This window comes from Salvelinus namaycush, chromosome 27, assembly GCF_016432855.1.
Source record: "Salvelinus namaycush isolate Seneca chromosome 27, SaNama_1.0, whole genome shotgun sequence".
NCBI lineage: Eukaryota > Metazoa > Chordata > Actinopteri > Salmoniformes > Salmonidae > Salvelinus > Salvelinus namaycush.
In genome coordinates this window covers 12707468-12722208 of record NC_052333.1, presented here as the reverse complement: position 1 = coordinate 12722208, position 14741 = coordinate 12707468, and the positions used below count along the sequence as shown (strand labels likewise).

Here is a 14741-nt window from a genome sequence, read left to right as displayed (position 1 = left end):
CCTGACATTTAATCAGAGTAAAAATTCCCTGTCTTAGGTCAGTTAGGATCACCACTTTATTTTAAGAATGTGAAATGTCAGAATAATAGTAGAGAGAATGATTTATTTCAGCTTTTATTTCTTTCACATTCCCAGTCAGTCAGAAGTTAACATACACTCAATTAGTATTTGGTAGCATTGCCTTTAAATTGTTTAACTTGGGTCAAATGTTTCAGGTAGCCTTCCACAAGCTTCCCACAATAAGTTGGGTGAATTTTGGCCCATTCCTCTTGACAGAGCTGGTGTAACTGAGTCAGGTTTGTAGGCCTCCTTGCTCACACACACACTTTTTCAGTTCTGCCCACAAATGTTCTATGGGATTAAGATCAGGGCTTTGTGATGGCTACTCCAATACCTTGACTTTGTTTCCTTAAGACATTTTGCCACAACTTTGGAAGTATGCTTTGGGTCATTGTCCATTTGGAAGACCCATTTGCGACCAAGCTTTAACTTCCTGAGTGATGTCTTTTGATATTGCTTCAATATATCCACATAATTTTCCTGCCTCATGATGCCATCTATTTTGTGAAGTGCACCAGTCCCTCCTGCAGCAAAGTACCCCCACAACATGATGCTGCCACCCCCGTGCTTCACTGTTGGGATGGAATTCTTCGGCTTGCAAGCCTCCCCCTTTTCCCTCCAAACATAACAATGGTCATTATGGCCAAACAGTTCCATTTTTGTTTCATCAGACCAGAGGATATTTCTCCAAAAAGTACAATCTTTGTCCCCATGTGCAGTTGCAAACCGTAGTCTGGCTTTTTTATGGCGTTTTGGAGCAGTGGCTTCTTCCTTGCGGAGCAGCCTTTCAGGTTATGTCGATATAGGACTCGTTTTACTGTGGATATAGATACTTTTGTACCCGTTTCCTCCAGCATCTTCACAAGGTCCTTTGCTGTTGTTCTGGGATTGATTACACTTTTCGCACCAAAGTACGTTCATCTCTAGGAGACAGAACGCGTCTCCTTCCTGAGCGGTATGACGGCTGCGTGGTCCCATAGTGTTTATACTTGCGTACTATTGTTTGTACAGATGAACGTGGTACCTTCAGGCGTTTGGAAATTGCTCCCAAGGATGAACCAGACTTGTGGAGGTCTACAATTAATTTGAGGTCTTGGCTGATTTCTTTTGATTTTCCCATGATGTCAAGCAAAGAGGCACTGAGTTTGAAGGAAGACCTTGAAATACATCCACAGGTACACCTCCAATTGATTCAAATGATGTCAATTAGCCAATCAGAAGCTTCTAAAGCCATGACATAATTTTCTGGAATTGTCCAAGCTGTTTAAAGGCACAGTCAACTTAGTGTATGTAAACTTCTGACCCACTGGAATTGTGATACAGTGAATTATAAGTGAAACAATCTGTAAACAATTGTTGGAAAAATTACTTGTCAGGCAAAAAGTAGATGTCCTTACCGACTTGCCAAAACTATAGTTTGTTAACAAGACATTTGTGAAGTGGTTGAAAAATGAGTTTTAATGACTCCAACCTAAGTGTATGTAAACTTCTGACTTCAACTGTAAATCTGACAGCCAACTTTCTAGCTCCGCCCACAACTTCCAAACTTTATAGCATTCCCAGAAAGCATGGATTGAGTCATTATTAGTTTTGCACTTGAGATATGTGCCATTGTGCTGTAGAATTTGTGAATTTAGTTTCTTTGTATAATGGTTCCAGGGAACAGAGAGAGCGAGACACAGTACTTGTGAGCTCTCACATTTTTCAACATGTTTTTCACAAAAAGATAGATTTGGAGTTAGATAAACTTGGATTTTTGGCAGGGACATATACAAGATGCTAACCTCCACAGCATAACCTTCACTCCAGATTCAAAACGCCAAACCTACAACCTAATTTTGGATAAAATTACCTGGAAGGATTACTACTACCAAGGATTCCTTTTTCCAAGCTATATAGACGGTGCTCTGGCAAACAAACAGCAGAGACCTGAGGACACCATCCAACCTGGAACTGAGACAGATCAGATACAACTTCAATTAGCATGGAGGTGTGAAGTGAGAGGTGTCGAAGCCTTTGAGCCCAACAAATGGCAGGAGTCTCTTACAGCCTACCCCACTCAAATCAAGAAGCCTTTGATCCGGCTGTTTGTTCCCACACTCGGTACTCTGACTCTCTATTGGTTACACAGACTTTTGGCCTCCCATCCTATTCCAACCACCTCTCGCCGGCTTTGTATTCATGTTACCTGATGAAATTGCTGTACAATATGATCTTGTTGCCATCTAATGCACATTCAAATGTCATAAATCAACACTGCAGAGCTCTTCCTGTCCTCTGCCGTGCCTTGATTGTATTAATGCTGATGAAATGGCGCCGGAGGAGATGGCCACCGTTTTACGGTCTCCTAACCAATTGTGCTATTATGTGTTTATTTTTGCGATATTTGTAAATTATTTTGTACATAATGTTTCTGCAACCATATCTTACGGCAGAAAAGAGCTTCTGGATATCAGGACAGCGATCACTCACCTCGGATTAGACTGAGAGCTTCTGGATATCAGGACAGCGATCACTCACCTCGGATTAGACTGAGAGCTTCTGGATATCAGGACAGCGATCACTCACCTCGGATTAGACTGAGAGCTTCTGGATATCAGGACAGCGATCACTCACCTCGGATTAGACTGAGAGCTTCTGGATATCAGGACAGCGATCACTCACCTCGGATTAGACTGAGAGCTTCTGGATATCAGGACAGCGATCACTCACCTCGGATTAGACGAAGATTTCTTCAACAACAACAACAAGCAGGACTCACACGATATTCTCTAAACACCCCGCAGGGCAGACATCCCAGTTATTCTCTAAACACTCCGCAGGGCAGACATCCCAGTTATTCTCCAAACACCCCACAGGGCAGACATCCCAGTTATTCTCCAAACACCCCGCAGGGCAAACATCCCAATTATTCTCCAAACACCCCGCAGGGCAAACATCCCAATTATTCTCCAAACACCCCGCAGGGCAAACATCCCAATTATTCTCCAAACACCCCGCAGGGCAAACATCCCAATTATTCTCCAAACACTCCGCAGGGCAGACATCCCAATTATTCTCCAAACACCCCACAGGGCAGACATCCCAATTATTCTCCAAACACTCCACAGGGCAAACATCCCAATTATTCTCCAAACACTCCGCAGGGCAGACATCCCAATTATTCTCCAAACACCCCACAGGGCAGACATCCCAGTTATTCTCCAAACACCCCGCAGGGCAGACATCCCAATTATTCTCCAAACACCCCACAGGGCAGACATCCCAATTATTCTCCAAACACCCCACAGGGCAGACATCCCAATTATTCTCCAAACACCCCGCAGGGCAGACATCCCAATTATTCTCCAAACACCCCACAGGGCAGACATCCCAATTATTCTCCAAACACCCCACAGGGCAGACATCCCAATTATTCTCCAAACACCCCACAGGGCAGACATCCCAATTATTCTCCAAACACCCCACAGGGCAGACATCCCAATTATTCTCCAAACACCCCGCAGGGCAGACATCCCAATTATTCTCCAAACACCCCACAGGGCAGACATCCCAATTATTCTCCAAACACCCCACAGGGCAGACATCCCAATTATTCTCCAAACACCCCGCAGGGCAAACATCCCAATTATTCTCCAAACACCCCACAGGGCAGACATCCCAATTATTCTCCAAACACCCCGCAGGGCAAACATCCCAATTATTCTCCAAACACCCCACAGGGCAGACATCCCAATTATTCTCCAAACACCCCGCAGGGCAAACATCCCAATTATTCTCCAAACACCCCACAGGGCAGACATCCCAATTATTCTCCAAACACCCCGCAGGGCAAACATCCCAATTATTCTCCAAACACCCCGCAGGGCAAACATCCCAATTATTCTCCAAACACCCCGCAGGGCAAACATCCCAATTATTCTCCAAACACTCCGCAGGGCAGACATCCCAATTATTCTCCAAACACCCCACAGGGCAGACATCCCAATTATTCTCCAAACACTCCACAGGGCAAACATCCCAATTATTCTCCAAACACTCCGCAGGGCAGACATCCCAATTATTCTCCAAACACTCCGCAGGGCAGACATCCCAATTATTCTCCAAACACCCCACAGGGCAGACATCCCAAATATTCTCAAAACACCCCACAGGGCAGACATTCCAATTATTCACATAAGGAAGCGACGCAGAGGAAGTAGAGCCGGATGCCTCGTCCGGATCCGCAGAAGGAAAGCTGCCGTTACCGTCAATATTACTCGCCAACGTGCAATCATTGGACAATAAACTAGACGAGGTACGATCACGAATATCCTACCAACGGGACATCAAAAACTGTAATATCCTATGTTTCACGGAATCGTGGCTGAATGACGACATGGATATTCAGCTAGCGGGATACACGCTGCACCGGCAAGATAGAACAGCACACTCCGGTAAGACGAGGGGGGGCGGTCTGTGCATATTTGTAAACAACAGCTGGTGCACGAAATATAAGGAAGTCTCTAGATTTTGCTTGCCTGAAGTAGAGTATATTGTGATAAATTGCAGGCCACACTACTTGCCTAGAGAGTTCTCAGCTATACTTTTTGTGGCTGTTTATTTACCACCACAATCAGATGCGGGCACTAAGACCGCACTCAGTCAGCTGTATAAGGAAATAAGCAAACAGGAAACCACTCACCCAGATGCGGCGCTCCTAGTGGCCGGAGACTTTAATGCAGGAAAACTTAAATCAGTTCTACCAAATCTCTATCAACATGTTAAATGTGCAACCAGAAATTCTAGATCACCTGTACTCCACAGAGACGCGTACAAAGCTCTCCCTCGCCCTCCATTTGGTAAATCCGACCACAACTCTATCCTCCTGAATCCTGCCTACAAGAAAAAATGTAAGCAGGAAGCACCAGTGACTCGGTCTATAAAAAAATGGTCAGATGAAGCAGATGCTAAACTACAGGACTGTTTTGCTATCACAGACTGGAACATGTTCCGGGATTCTTCGGATGACATTGAGGAATACACCACATCAGTCACTGGCTTTATCAATAAGTGCATTGAGGACGTCGTCCCCACAGTGACTGTACGTACATACCCCAACCAGAAGCCATGAATTACAGGCAACATTTGTACTGAGCTAAAGGGTAGAGCTGCCACTTTCAAGGTGCGGGAAGCTTTCTAACCCGAAAGCTTACAAGAAATCCCGCTATGCCCTGCGACGAACCATCAAACAGGCAAAGCGTCAATAAAGGGCTAAGATTGAATCATACTACACCGGCTCCGACGCTCGTCGGATGTGGCAGGGCTTGCAAACTATTACAGACTACAAAGGGAAGCACAGCCGCGAGCTGCCCAGTGACACGAGCCTACCAGATGAGCTAAATCCCTTCTATGCTCGCTTCGAGGCAAGCAACACTGAGGCATGCATGAGAGTATCAGCTGTTCCGGATGACTGTGTGATCACGCTCTCCGTAGCCGACGTGAGTAAGACGTTTAAACAGGTCAACATACACAAGGCTGCGGGGCCAGACGGATTACCAGGACGTGTGCTCCGGGCATGTGCTGACCAACTGGCAGGTGTCTTCACTGACATTTTCAACATGTCCCTGATTGAGTCTGTAATACCAGCATGCTTCAAGCAGACCACCATAGTCCCTGTGTCCAAGAACACAAAGGCAACCTGCCTAAATGACTACAGACCCGTAGCACTCACGTCTGTAGCCATGAAGTGCTTTGAAAGGCTGGTAATGGCTCACATCAACACCATTATCCCAGAAACCCTAGACCCACTCCAATTTGCATACCGCCCAAACAGATGCACAGATGATGCAATCTCTATTGCACTCCACACTGCCCTTTCCCACCTGGACAAAAGGAACACCTATGTGAGAATGGTATTCATTGACTACAGCTCAGCGTTCAACACCATAGTACCCTCAAAGCTCATCACTAAGCCAAGGAACCTGGGACTAAACACCTCCCTTTGCAACTGGATCCTGGACTTCCTGACGGGCCGCCCCCAGGTGGTGAGGGTAGGTAGCAACACATCTGCCACACTGATCCTCAACACTGGAGCTCCCCAGGGGTGCATGCTCAGTCCCCTCCTGTACTCCCTGTTCACCCACGACTGCATGGCCAGGCACGAGTCCAACACCATCATTAAGTTTGCAGACGACACAACAGTGGGAGGCCTGATCACCGACAACGACGAGACAGCCTATAGGGAGGAGGTCAGACACCTGGCCGGGTGGTGCCAGAATAACAACCTATCCCTCAACGTAACCAAGACTAAGGAGATGATTGTGGACTACAGGAAAAGGAACACCGAGCACGTCCCCATTCTCATCGACGGGGCTGTAGTGGAGCAGGTTGAGAGCTTCAAATTCCTCAGTGTCCACATCAACAACAAACTAGAATGGTCCAAACACACCAAGACAGTCGTGAAGAGGGCACGACAAAGCCTATTCCCCCTCAGGAAACTAAAAAGATTTGGCATGGGTCCTGAGATCCTCAAAAGGTTCTTCAGCTGCAACATCAAGAGCACCCTGACCGGTTGCATCACTGCCTGGTACGGCAATTGCTCGGCCTCTGACCGCAAGGCACTTCAGAGGGTAGTGCGTACGGCCCAATACATCACTGAGGCAAAGCTGCCTGCCATCCAGGACCTCTACACCAGGCGGTGTCAGAGGAAGGCCCTAAAAATTGTCAAAGACCCCAGCCACCCCAGTCATAGACTGTTCCCTCTACTACCGCATTGCAAGCGGTACCGGAGTGCCAAGTCTAGGACAAAAAGGCTTTTCAACAGTTTTTACCCCCAAGCCATAAGACTTCTGAACAGGTAACCAATGGTTACCCGAGCTATTTACATTGTGTGCGCCCCCCCAACCCCTCCTTTACGCTGCTGCTACTCTCTGTTTATCATATATGCATAGTCACTTTAACCATACATCCATGTACATACTACCTCAATTGGCCCGACCAACCAGTGCTCCCGCACATTGGCTAACTGGGCTATCTGCATTGTGTCCCACCTCCCGCCAACCCGTCCTTTTACGCTACTGCTACTCTCTGTTCATCATATATGCATAGTCACTTTAACCATACCTACATGTACATACTACCTCAATAAGCCTGACTAACCGGTGTCTGTATATAGCCTTGCTACTCTTATTTTCAAATGTATTTTTACATCCCCCCCCCCCCCCCCCCCCCCCGCACTATTGGTTAGAGCCTGTAAGTAAGCATTTCACTTTAAGGTCTACACCTGTTGTATTCGGCGCACGTGACAAATAAACTTTAATTTGATATCTGGAAATGTGCACGTACACCCTGGCTCATCAACTGCTGCTAGCCCCAATTCTGACGTGTGCTCTGATATCTACTTCACTGATTTCTGCTCTCATAAAAGCCTGGGTTTTCTGCACATAAACACTAGAAGCTTATTATCTAAAATGGATCAATTGAAAGTGTGGGTTCACAGCTCCAATCCAGATGTGTTGGTCATTACTGAGACGTGGTTAAGCAAGAATGTTATGAATACTGATGTTAACCTTTCTGGTTATAACCTTTTTCGGCAAGACAGATCTTCCAAAGTTGGGGGAGTGGCAATCTTTACCAAGGATCACCTTCCGTGCTCGGTTGTCTCCACCAAGTCTGTCCCCAAACAATTTGATTTGCTGGTTTTAAGCATTAAACTTTCAAATAGCTCTTTGTTGACTGTTGCTGGGTGTTATCGTCCTCCATCAGCACCGGCCTGTACCCTACCTGACCTAAGCTCTCTCCTGGCCCCTTACACTAAGTCTGAATTTGTCCTGCTAGGTGACCTAAACTGGGACATGCTTAAACCACCTGACCAAGTCCTAAAGCAATGGGACTCCCTAAATCTTTCTCAGATTATCACCAATCCCAAGATATGACTCCAAACACCCAGAAAAGGCTACTCTCCTCTGTTATCCTCAAAAATAATCCTGATAGGTATCAGTCTGGTGTTTTCTGTAATTACCTTAGTGATCACTGTTTTACAGCCTGTGTTTGTAATGGCTGCTCAGTGAAACGACCTGTCCTGATTTGTCATAGACGCTTGCTAAACAACTTTAATGAGCAAGCCTTCTTTCATGGCCTGGCCTCTGTAAATTGGTATAAAATTAGCATGACCCCCTGTTCTCTGTTGAAGACGCTTGGACCTTTTTTGATATTTTCAGTGGTATTGTAAACAAACACACCCCCATAAAGAAAATTATAATTAAAAACAGGTTCAGCTCCTGGTTCAACCCTGACCTTGCAGAGTTACTCCACTTCAAGAATTGAATTTGGTGAAAGGCTCGGCTCACGCATACTCAGGCTGACTGGCTCTCGTTCAGGCAAATGAGAAATAAGTGCACTCAGGCTATCTGGAAGGCCAAAGTTAGTTACTTTAAGGAGCAGTTCTCTCTCTCAATGTCTAAGCCCAAGAAGTTCTGGAAAACGGTTACAGACCCGGAGAATAAACCCTCCTCACAGCTGCCCATGTCCCTTAATGTTGATGTGGTTGTTACTGACAAGAAGCACATGGCTGAGCTCTTTAATCACCACTTCATTAAGTCAGGCTTCATATTTAACTCAGCCATGCCTCCTTGCCTGTCCAACATTTCCTCATCTCCCACCCCTGCTAATGCGACTAGCCCCCGCTGCTCCTCCCTCTTTTGCCCCTGCACCGTTAAAGTTTCTCCCTGCAGGCGGTCAATGAGTCTGAGGTGCTAAAGGAGCTCCTTAAACCATCTGGGTCAGATGGTTTAGACCCTTCTTTAAAAAGGTTACTGCCCCTATCATCGCCAAGCCTATCTCTGACATTTTTAACCTGCCTCTTCTCTCTGGGGTGGTTCCCATTGGTTGGAATGCAGCAACAGTGCATCCTTTATTTAACGGGGGAGATCAAATTGATCCTAACTGTTATAGGCCTATCTCTATTTTGCCATTTATCAAGTGTTGGAAAAACTTGTCAATAATCAACTGACTGGCTTTCTTGATAGTATTCTCTCTGGTATGCAGTCTGGTTTCCACTCAGGTTACAGATATGTCACTGCAACCTTAAAGGTCCTCAATGATGTCACAATTGCCATTGATTCTAAGCAATGTTGTGCTGCTATTTTTATTGACTTGGCCAAAGCTTTTGATACGGTAGACCATTACATTCTTGTGGGCCGGCTAAGGAGTATTGGTGTCGCTGGGGGGTCTTTGGCCTGGTTTGCTAACTACCTCTCTCAAAGAGTGCAGTGTATAAAGTCAGAACATCTGCTGTCTCAGTCACTGCCTGTCACCAACGGAGTACCCCAAGGCTTGATCCTAGGCCCCACAATCTAAATTTACATCAACAAAGCGCTCTCATCCATTTATATGCAGATTATACAGTTTTATACTCAGCCGTGACATACTGGATTTTGCGTTAAACGCTCTGCAACAAAACTTTCTCTGCCCTTAACCCTGTTCTGAACACCTCCAAAACAAAGGTCATGTGATTTGGTAAGAAGAATGCCCCTCTCCCCACCGGTGGGTACAGGAGGACTGGAGTTGGGAAACACTGAGCTAGAGGATGTGTGTACACTTTCCCACAGCCTCAACCTTCCAGCAGTGACATACTCACACTGTCACCTCTCCTCTTTGTGTTTGACTTTGTAAAGTCAGCTAGAGTTAAGTTTCCCAACTCCAGTCCTTGAGTACCCCCAACAGCACACATTTTCGTTGTAGCCCCAGACAAGCACACCTGATTCAATTTATCATCAAGCCCTTGAGTTGAATCGGGCATGTTTGTCCAGCGTGACAATGAAAATGTGTACAGTTCGGGGTACTCAAGGACTGGAGTTGGGAAACTTAACTCTAGCTGACTTTACAAAGTTTTCTAACAAGAAAAAAAAGTTGTGTTCAGACAGGGATTATCAGCCTACATAAACCAGCAGATAAATTCCTGTGCTTGTGTGATTGGTATTTCCATAGAGAAAGAACTATCCCTGTCTCTGGATATCTCTGAAGTAATTCTACTTGCATAAAGAATGTAGATACATCACAATGGTTAGAGAATTTTGTATTCCATCTCAAGCATTCCGATCCACACACATTCAGCTGAACACAGAGGAAAACACCATGATTCAGCGAATTGCATTATTTTACAGCAACCATATCAAAAACTACCTGTTTCCCAATGATGAGGGGTCTGATGAAGGCAATAAGAACCTGCACTATAAAAAGATTAGACTAGCAGGCCAGAACATTCAGAACACAGAACTGCCTCTGGAGAAGAGAGTACTGGCGGTCCACAATATTGGCCTACTGGGATACACAGGTATAGTGTAGTATAAGAAACGGGTGTGCTTAATGCTTAAACCTTATTCAACACTTTGTAAAGTAGTAAACTATATTGATTGAAATAAAGAGAAGAAAACTGCAATCACTGAATAGGTGTACCTCAGGGCTCTCCAACTCGGTTTATGGAGAGCTACCCTCCTGTAGGTTCACAGCAACCCCAGTCGTAACTAACCAGATTCAGCATATCAATTAGCTAATTATATTAGAATCAAGTGCACTAGATTAGGGTTGGAACTAAAACCTAAAGGATGGTAGCTCTGCAGGAATCGAGTTGGAGAAACCCTGTATTTAGCTAATCAACACTTTTCCTGACTGTAGCAGAGGCTACAAAGGTCACCTTGACAACATAATCTATTGTTTTAACACAAATGATAACCATCCTACGGGAGCTCTGTGTAAACAGTATTATGTAATGTTTTCTGGCGGCAGGTAGCCTAGAGGTTAAGAGTGTTGGGCCAATAACCGAAATGTTGCTGGTTCGAATCCCGGAGCCGCCTAGGTGAAAAATCTGTCGATGCAATTAACCTGAGATTATCCATTATATTATTCTCAAGGTCAAATCAAACTTTGACACATGCGCTGAATACAACAAGTGCAGACGTTACTGTGAAATGCTTACTTACAAGCCCTTAACCAACAGTGCAGGTCAAGAAGAGTTAAGAAAAGATTTACCAAGTAGACTAAAATAAAAAGTAATAATAAAAAGTAACACCATAAGAATAACGAGGTTATATACAGTGTGCGGGGTTACAGGCTAGTTGAGGTAATTTGTACATGTAGGTGGGGGTGAAGTGACTATGCATAGATAAACAGCGAGTAGCAGCAGTGTATAGAAGGGAGGGGGGGGTCAAAGTAAATTGTCCGGTGGTGATTTTATTAATTGTTTAGCAGTCTTATGGCTTGGGGGTAGAAGCTGTTGAGGAACCTTTTGGTCCTAGACTTGGCGCTCTGGTACCGCTTGCTGTGCGGTAGCAGAGAAAATAGTTATGACTTGGGTCTGACAATTTTATGGGCTTCCCTCTAACTCCGCAAAAAAAGAAACGTCCTCTCACTGTCAACTGCGTTAATTTTCAGCAAACTTAACATGTGCAAATATTTGTATGAACATAAGATTCAACAGACAAACTGACCAAGTTCCACAGACATGTGACTAACAGAAATGGAATAATGTGTCCCTGATCAAAAGGGGAGGGGGGGGGGGTCAAAATCAAAAGTCAGTATCTGGTGTGGCCACCAGCTGTATTAAGTACTGCAGTGCATCTCCTCCTCGTGGACTGCACCAGATTTGCCAGTTCTTCCTTTGAGATGTTACCTCACTCTTCTACCAAGGCACCTGCAAGTTCCCTGACATTTCTGGGGGAATGGCCCTAGCCCTCACCCTCCAATCCAACAGGTCCCAGATGTGCTCAATGGGATTGAGATCCGGGCTCGTCGCTGGCCATGGCAGAACACTGACATCCCTGTCTTGCAGGAAATCACGCACAGAACGAGCAGTACGGCTGGTGGCATTGTCATGCTGAAGTTTCATGTCAGGATGAGCCTGCAGGAAGGGTACCACGAGGGAGGAGGATGTCTTCCCTTTAAAGCACAGAGTTGAGATTGCCTGCAATGACAACAAGCTCAGTCCGATGATGCTTTGACACACCACCCCAGACCATGACAGACCCAGTGACGGTGGGTTTGTGCCCATAGGCGACGTTGTTGCCGGTAATGTCTGGTGAGGATCGGCCTTACAACAGGCCTACAAGCCTTCAGTCCATCCTCAGCCTATTGCGGACAGTGAGCACTGATGGAGGGATTGTGCGTTCCTGGTGTAACTCTGTCAGTTGTTGCCATCCTGTACCTGTCCCGCAGGTGTGATGTTCGGATGTACCGATCCTGTGCAGGTGTTGTTATGTGGTCTGCCACTGCGAGGACGATCAGCTGTCCGTCCTGTCTCCCTGTAGGGCTGTCTTAGGCGTCTCACAGTACGGACTTTGTAATTTATTGCCCTGGCCACATCTGCAGTCATCATGCCTCCTCCTAAGGCACGTTCACGCAGATGAGCAGGGACCCTGGGCATCTTTCTTTTGGTGTTTTTCATAGTCAGTAGAAAGGCCTCTTTAGTGTCCTAAGTTCTCATAACTGCGACCTTAATTGCCTACCGTCTGTAAGCTGTTAGTGTCTTAACGACCGTTCCACAGGTGCATGTTCATTGTTTATGGTTCATATAACAGGCATGGGAAACAGTGTTTAAACCCTTTACAATGAAGATCTGTGAAGTTATTTGGATTTTTGTGAATTATCTTTGAGAGATAGGGTCCTGAAAAAGGGGTTTCATTTTTTGCCGAGTTTATTGTGCAAGATGCTTCCTTGACTCAGGCTGCTTGACTAGACTGACATAAAATTAAGGCCTTAAGGTAATTTCTGCATGCCCAAATTATTATTATTTTGCTTAGTTTCATTTATGCTTTCACAAAGAATAAAAACCACGTAGGCTATTGGGATTCTACGTTTTATTTGTAGCTACATCCACTATAACAAGAAATAGATGACAACGGTGGTCATGTCAACCCATTGTATGTTTTACCCAAGTGCTATGACTGATTTTTAGCATAGTACGTCACCACACGTGGCTCATACTTCAATGTTTGAGAATTCTAAACCCACATGAGCTAAGAGTACCCAGAGTTAATTTGACCATTGGAGAAAGAGCTACTGTGTAAATACTGCAATGCGGGTTGGATTGAACTGAGCCCCTAACCTTCATTTAAGGTGATTGCACTTTCCCAACAATATTGCAATATGCATATCTACGTTTAGCATCGTTTTAGCACCCCATTGGGGATTTGAATTTACAGTGGAAATCGATGTCAAAACTCTGCGCGTTACCACAGTGAGCTAACTGGCAAGACAGATTTGCCCATGATGGACATTATTTTATCAGAGCATGCCAGTGGACTAAAGTATGCTTTAGTGAGAAAGTGTTGGGATCAGGTACAACTACATTTACCCACCCCAAAATTATTCATAAGCAATTTCACCCACCCACAACTTCACACCAGAACGCACTTTATTAATTTGAATGGGTTGGGCAGAGGCTGAATTTGGGGTTTAGTTACACCCTTTAACCCTAATTGCTCATGTAAGTCACTCTGGATAAGAGCGTCTGCTAAATGTTTCGACATCCAATTGCGCCAAATTGTCGTGGTGAGGTATAATTCCTGTAGGCTAATTTGACCTGTTGGGGCATAATTACACAATGAATTGTTTTGGTCTCCGTGTATGCTAATTAAATGAATAAATTACATGACAGCTAAATGCATGTGTTTGGCACCACTGCACTGCTCAAATAAACGCCAAGATTAGTCACTGTCTTGTGAAATCAGAGCACATTGCAAAGCCATCGTGTGTCAATGTTTGATATGTAGCTACTAAAAGTAGATACTAAAAAGGTACTCTGCCTCTGAAAAGTATTAAACCATTTCCCCAGGTGGCTATGCAGCAGCAACCTGTGCTGCAGAGTACATGCCAGCCATGGCAGACTTCCTCAAGCAGCACAGCCTGTCAGATGACCAGAGGATCTCTGTGCTGGAGGGGCTATCAGGGGTCTGTTATGTCCACTTGACCAACCAGAAGCAGGCCCACGCAATGGGCCTCTACGCCACACTACAGGTAGCCTAGAGAAATGTTATTCAACACTTACCCTAGGAGGTCCAGAGCCTGCTGGTTCTGTTCTGATAATTCATTGCACCCAGCTGGTGTCCCAGGTCTAAAGCAATCCCTGATTAGAAGGGAAAAATTAAATGCAGTGGAACTGGCATTGTGGTAGAATTCAAGTTTAAAAGGCCTGGAGGTTAGAGCAGCAGGCAGGGACAGCAGTTAATTCTGGCTGTAGATGGTCACCTGCCATTGTGGCCTTGAGCAAAGGCCAAATTGTGGCCTTGAGTACTGAAGCCATAAAATTCCAAGCCAAAATTTGTTTGACAATTTAGTACATCATCTCCTACAGGAGCTGATGGACCCCACCTGCCCACTGTCTCTATCCACCAAGGCTAAAATGTGGAGCTGCTACTTGCTCAACATCCTGTGTTGTAACAACATCCCAGTTATACGCACCTTGGTGGAGTCACAGAGCCTGAGGCTGACCCTAGAGGCTCTGGAGGGACAGGACTGGTACGGCTGGCCGAAGAACTACGCCAGGGAACTGCTCTGCATGCTAGGGTTCTGGGCACCACAGGTTGTTACAGCACTAGGCGCAGGACAGGTTACAGCGCAAAACTATGGCTCTTAAGCAAACTTTGTTTGAGGTCAGGTTTAAACATAGGCCAACCGACGTCACTATTCTTTTGGAAGTTTGAGAA

General features: G+C 45.4%; 1 protein-coding gene across 1 annotated transcript; it reads left to right on the top strand.

Moving 5' to 3' along the window:
* Positions 1-10176: 10176 nt before the first annotated feature.
* On the top strand, positions 10177-14671 carry LOC120022040 (armadillo-like helical domain-containing protein 2). Its single transcript, XM_038965836.1, has 3 exons — positions 10177-10375; positions 13871-14052; positions 14390-14671. Exons 1-3 carry the CDS (start codon positions 10177-10179, stop codon positions 14669-14671), a joined length of 663 nt encoding a protein of 220 aa, XP_038821764.1.
* The last annotated feature ends 70 nt before the right edge of the window (positions 14672-14741 follow it).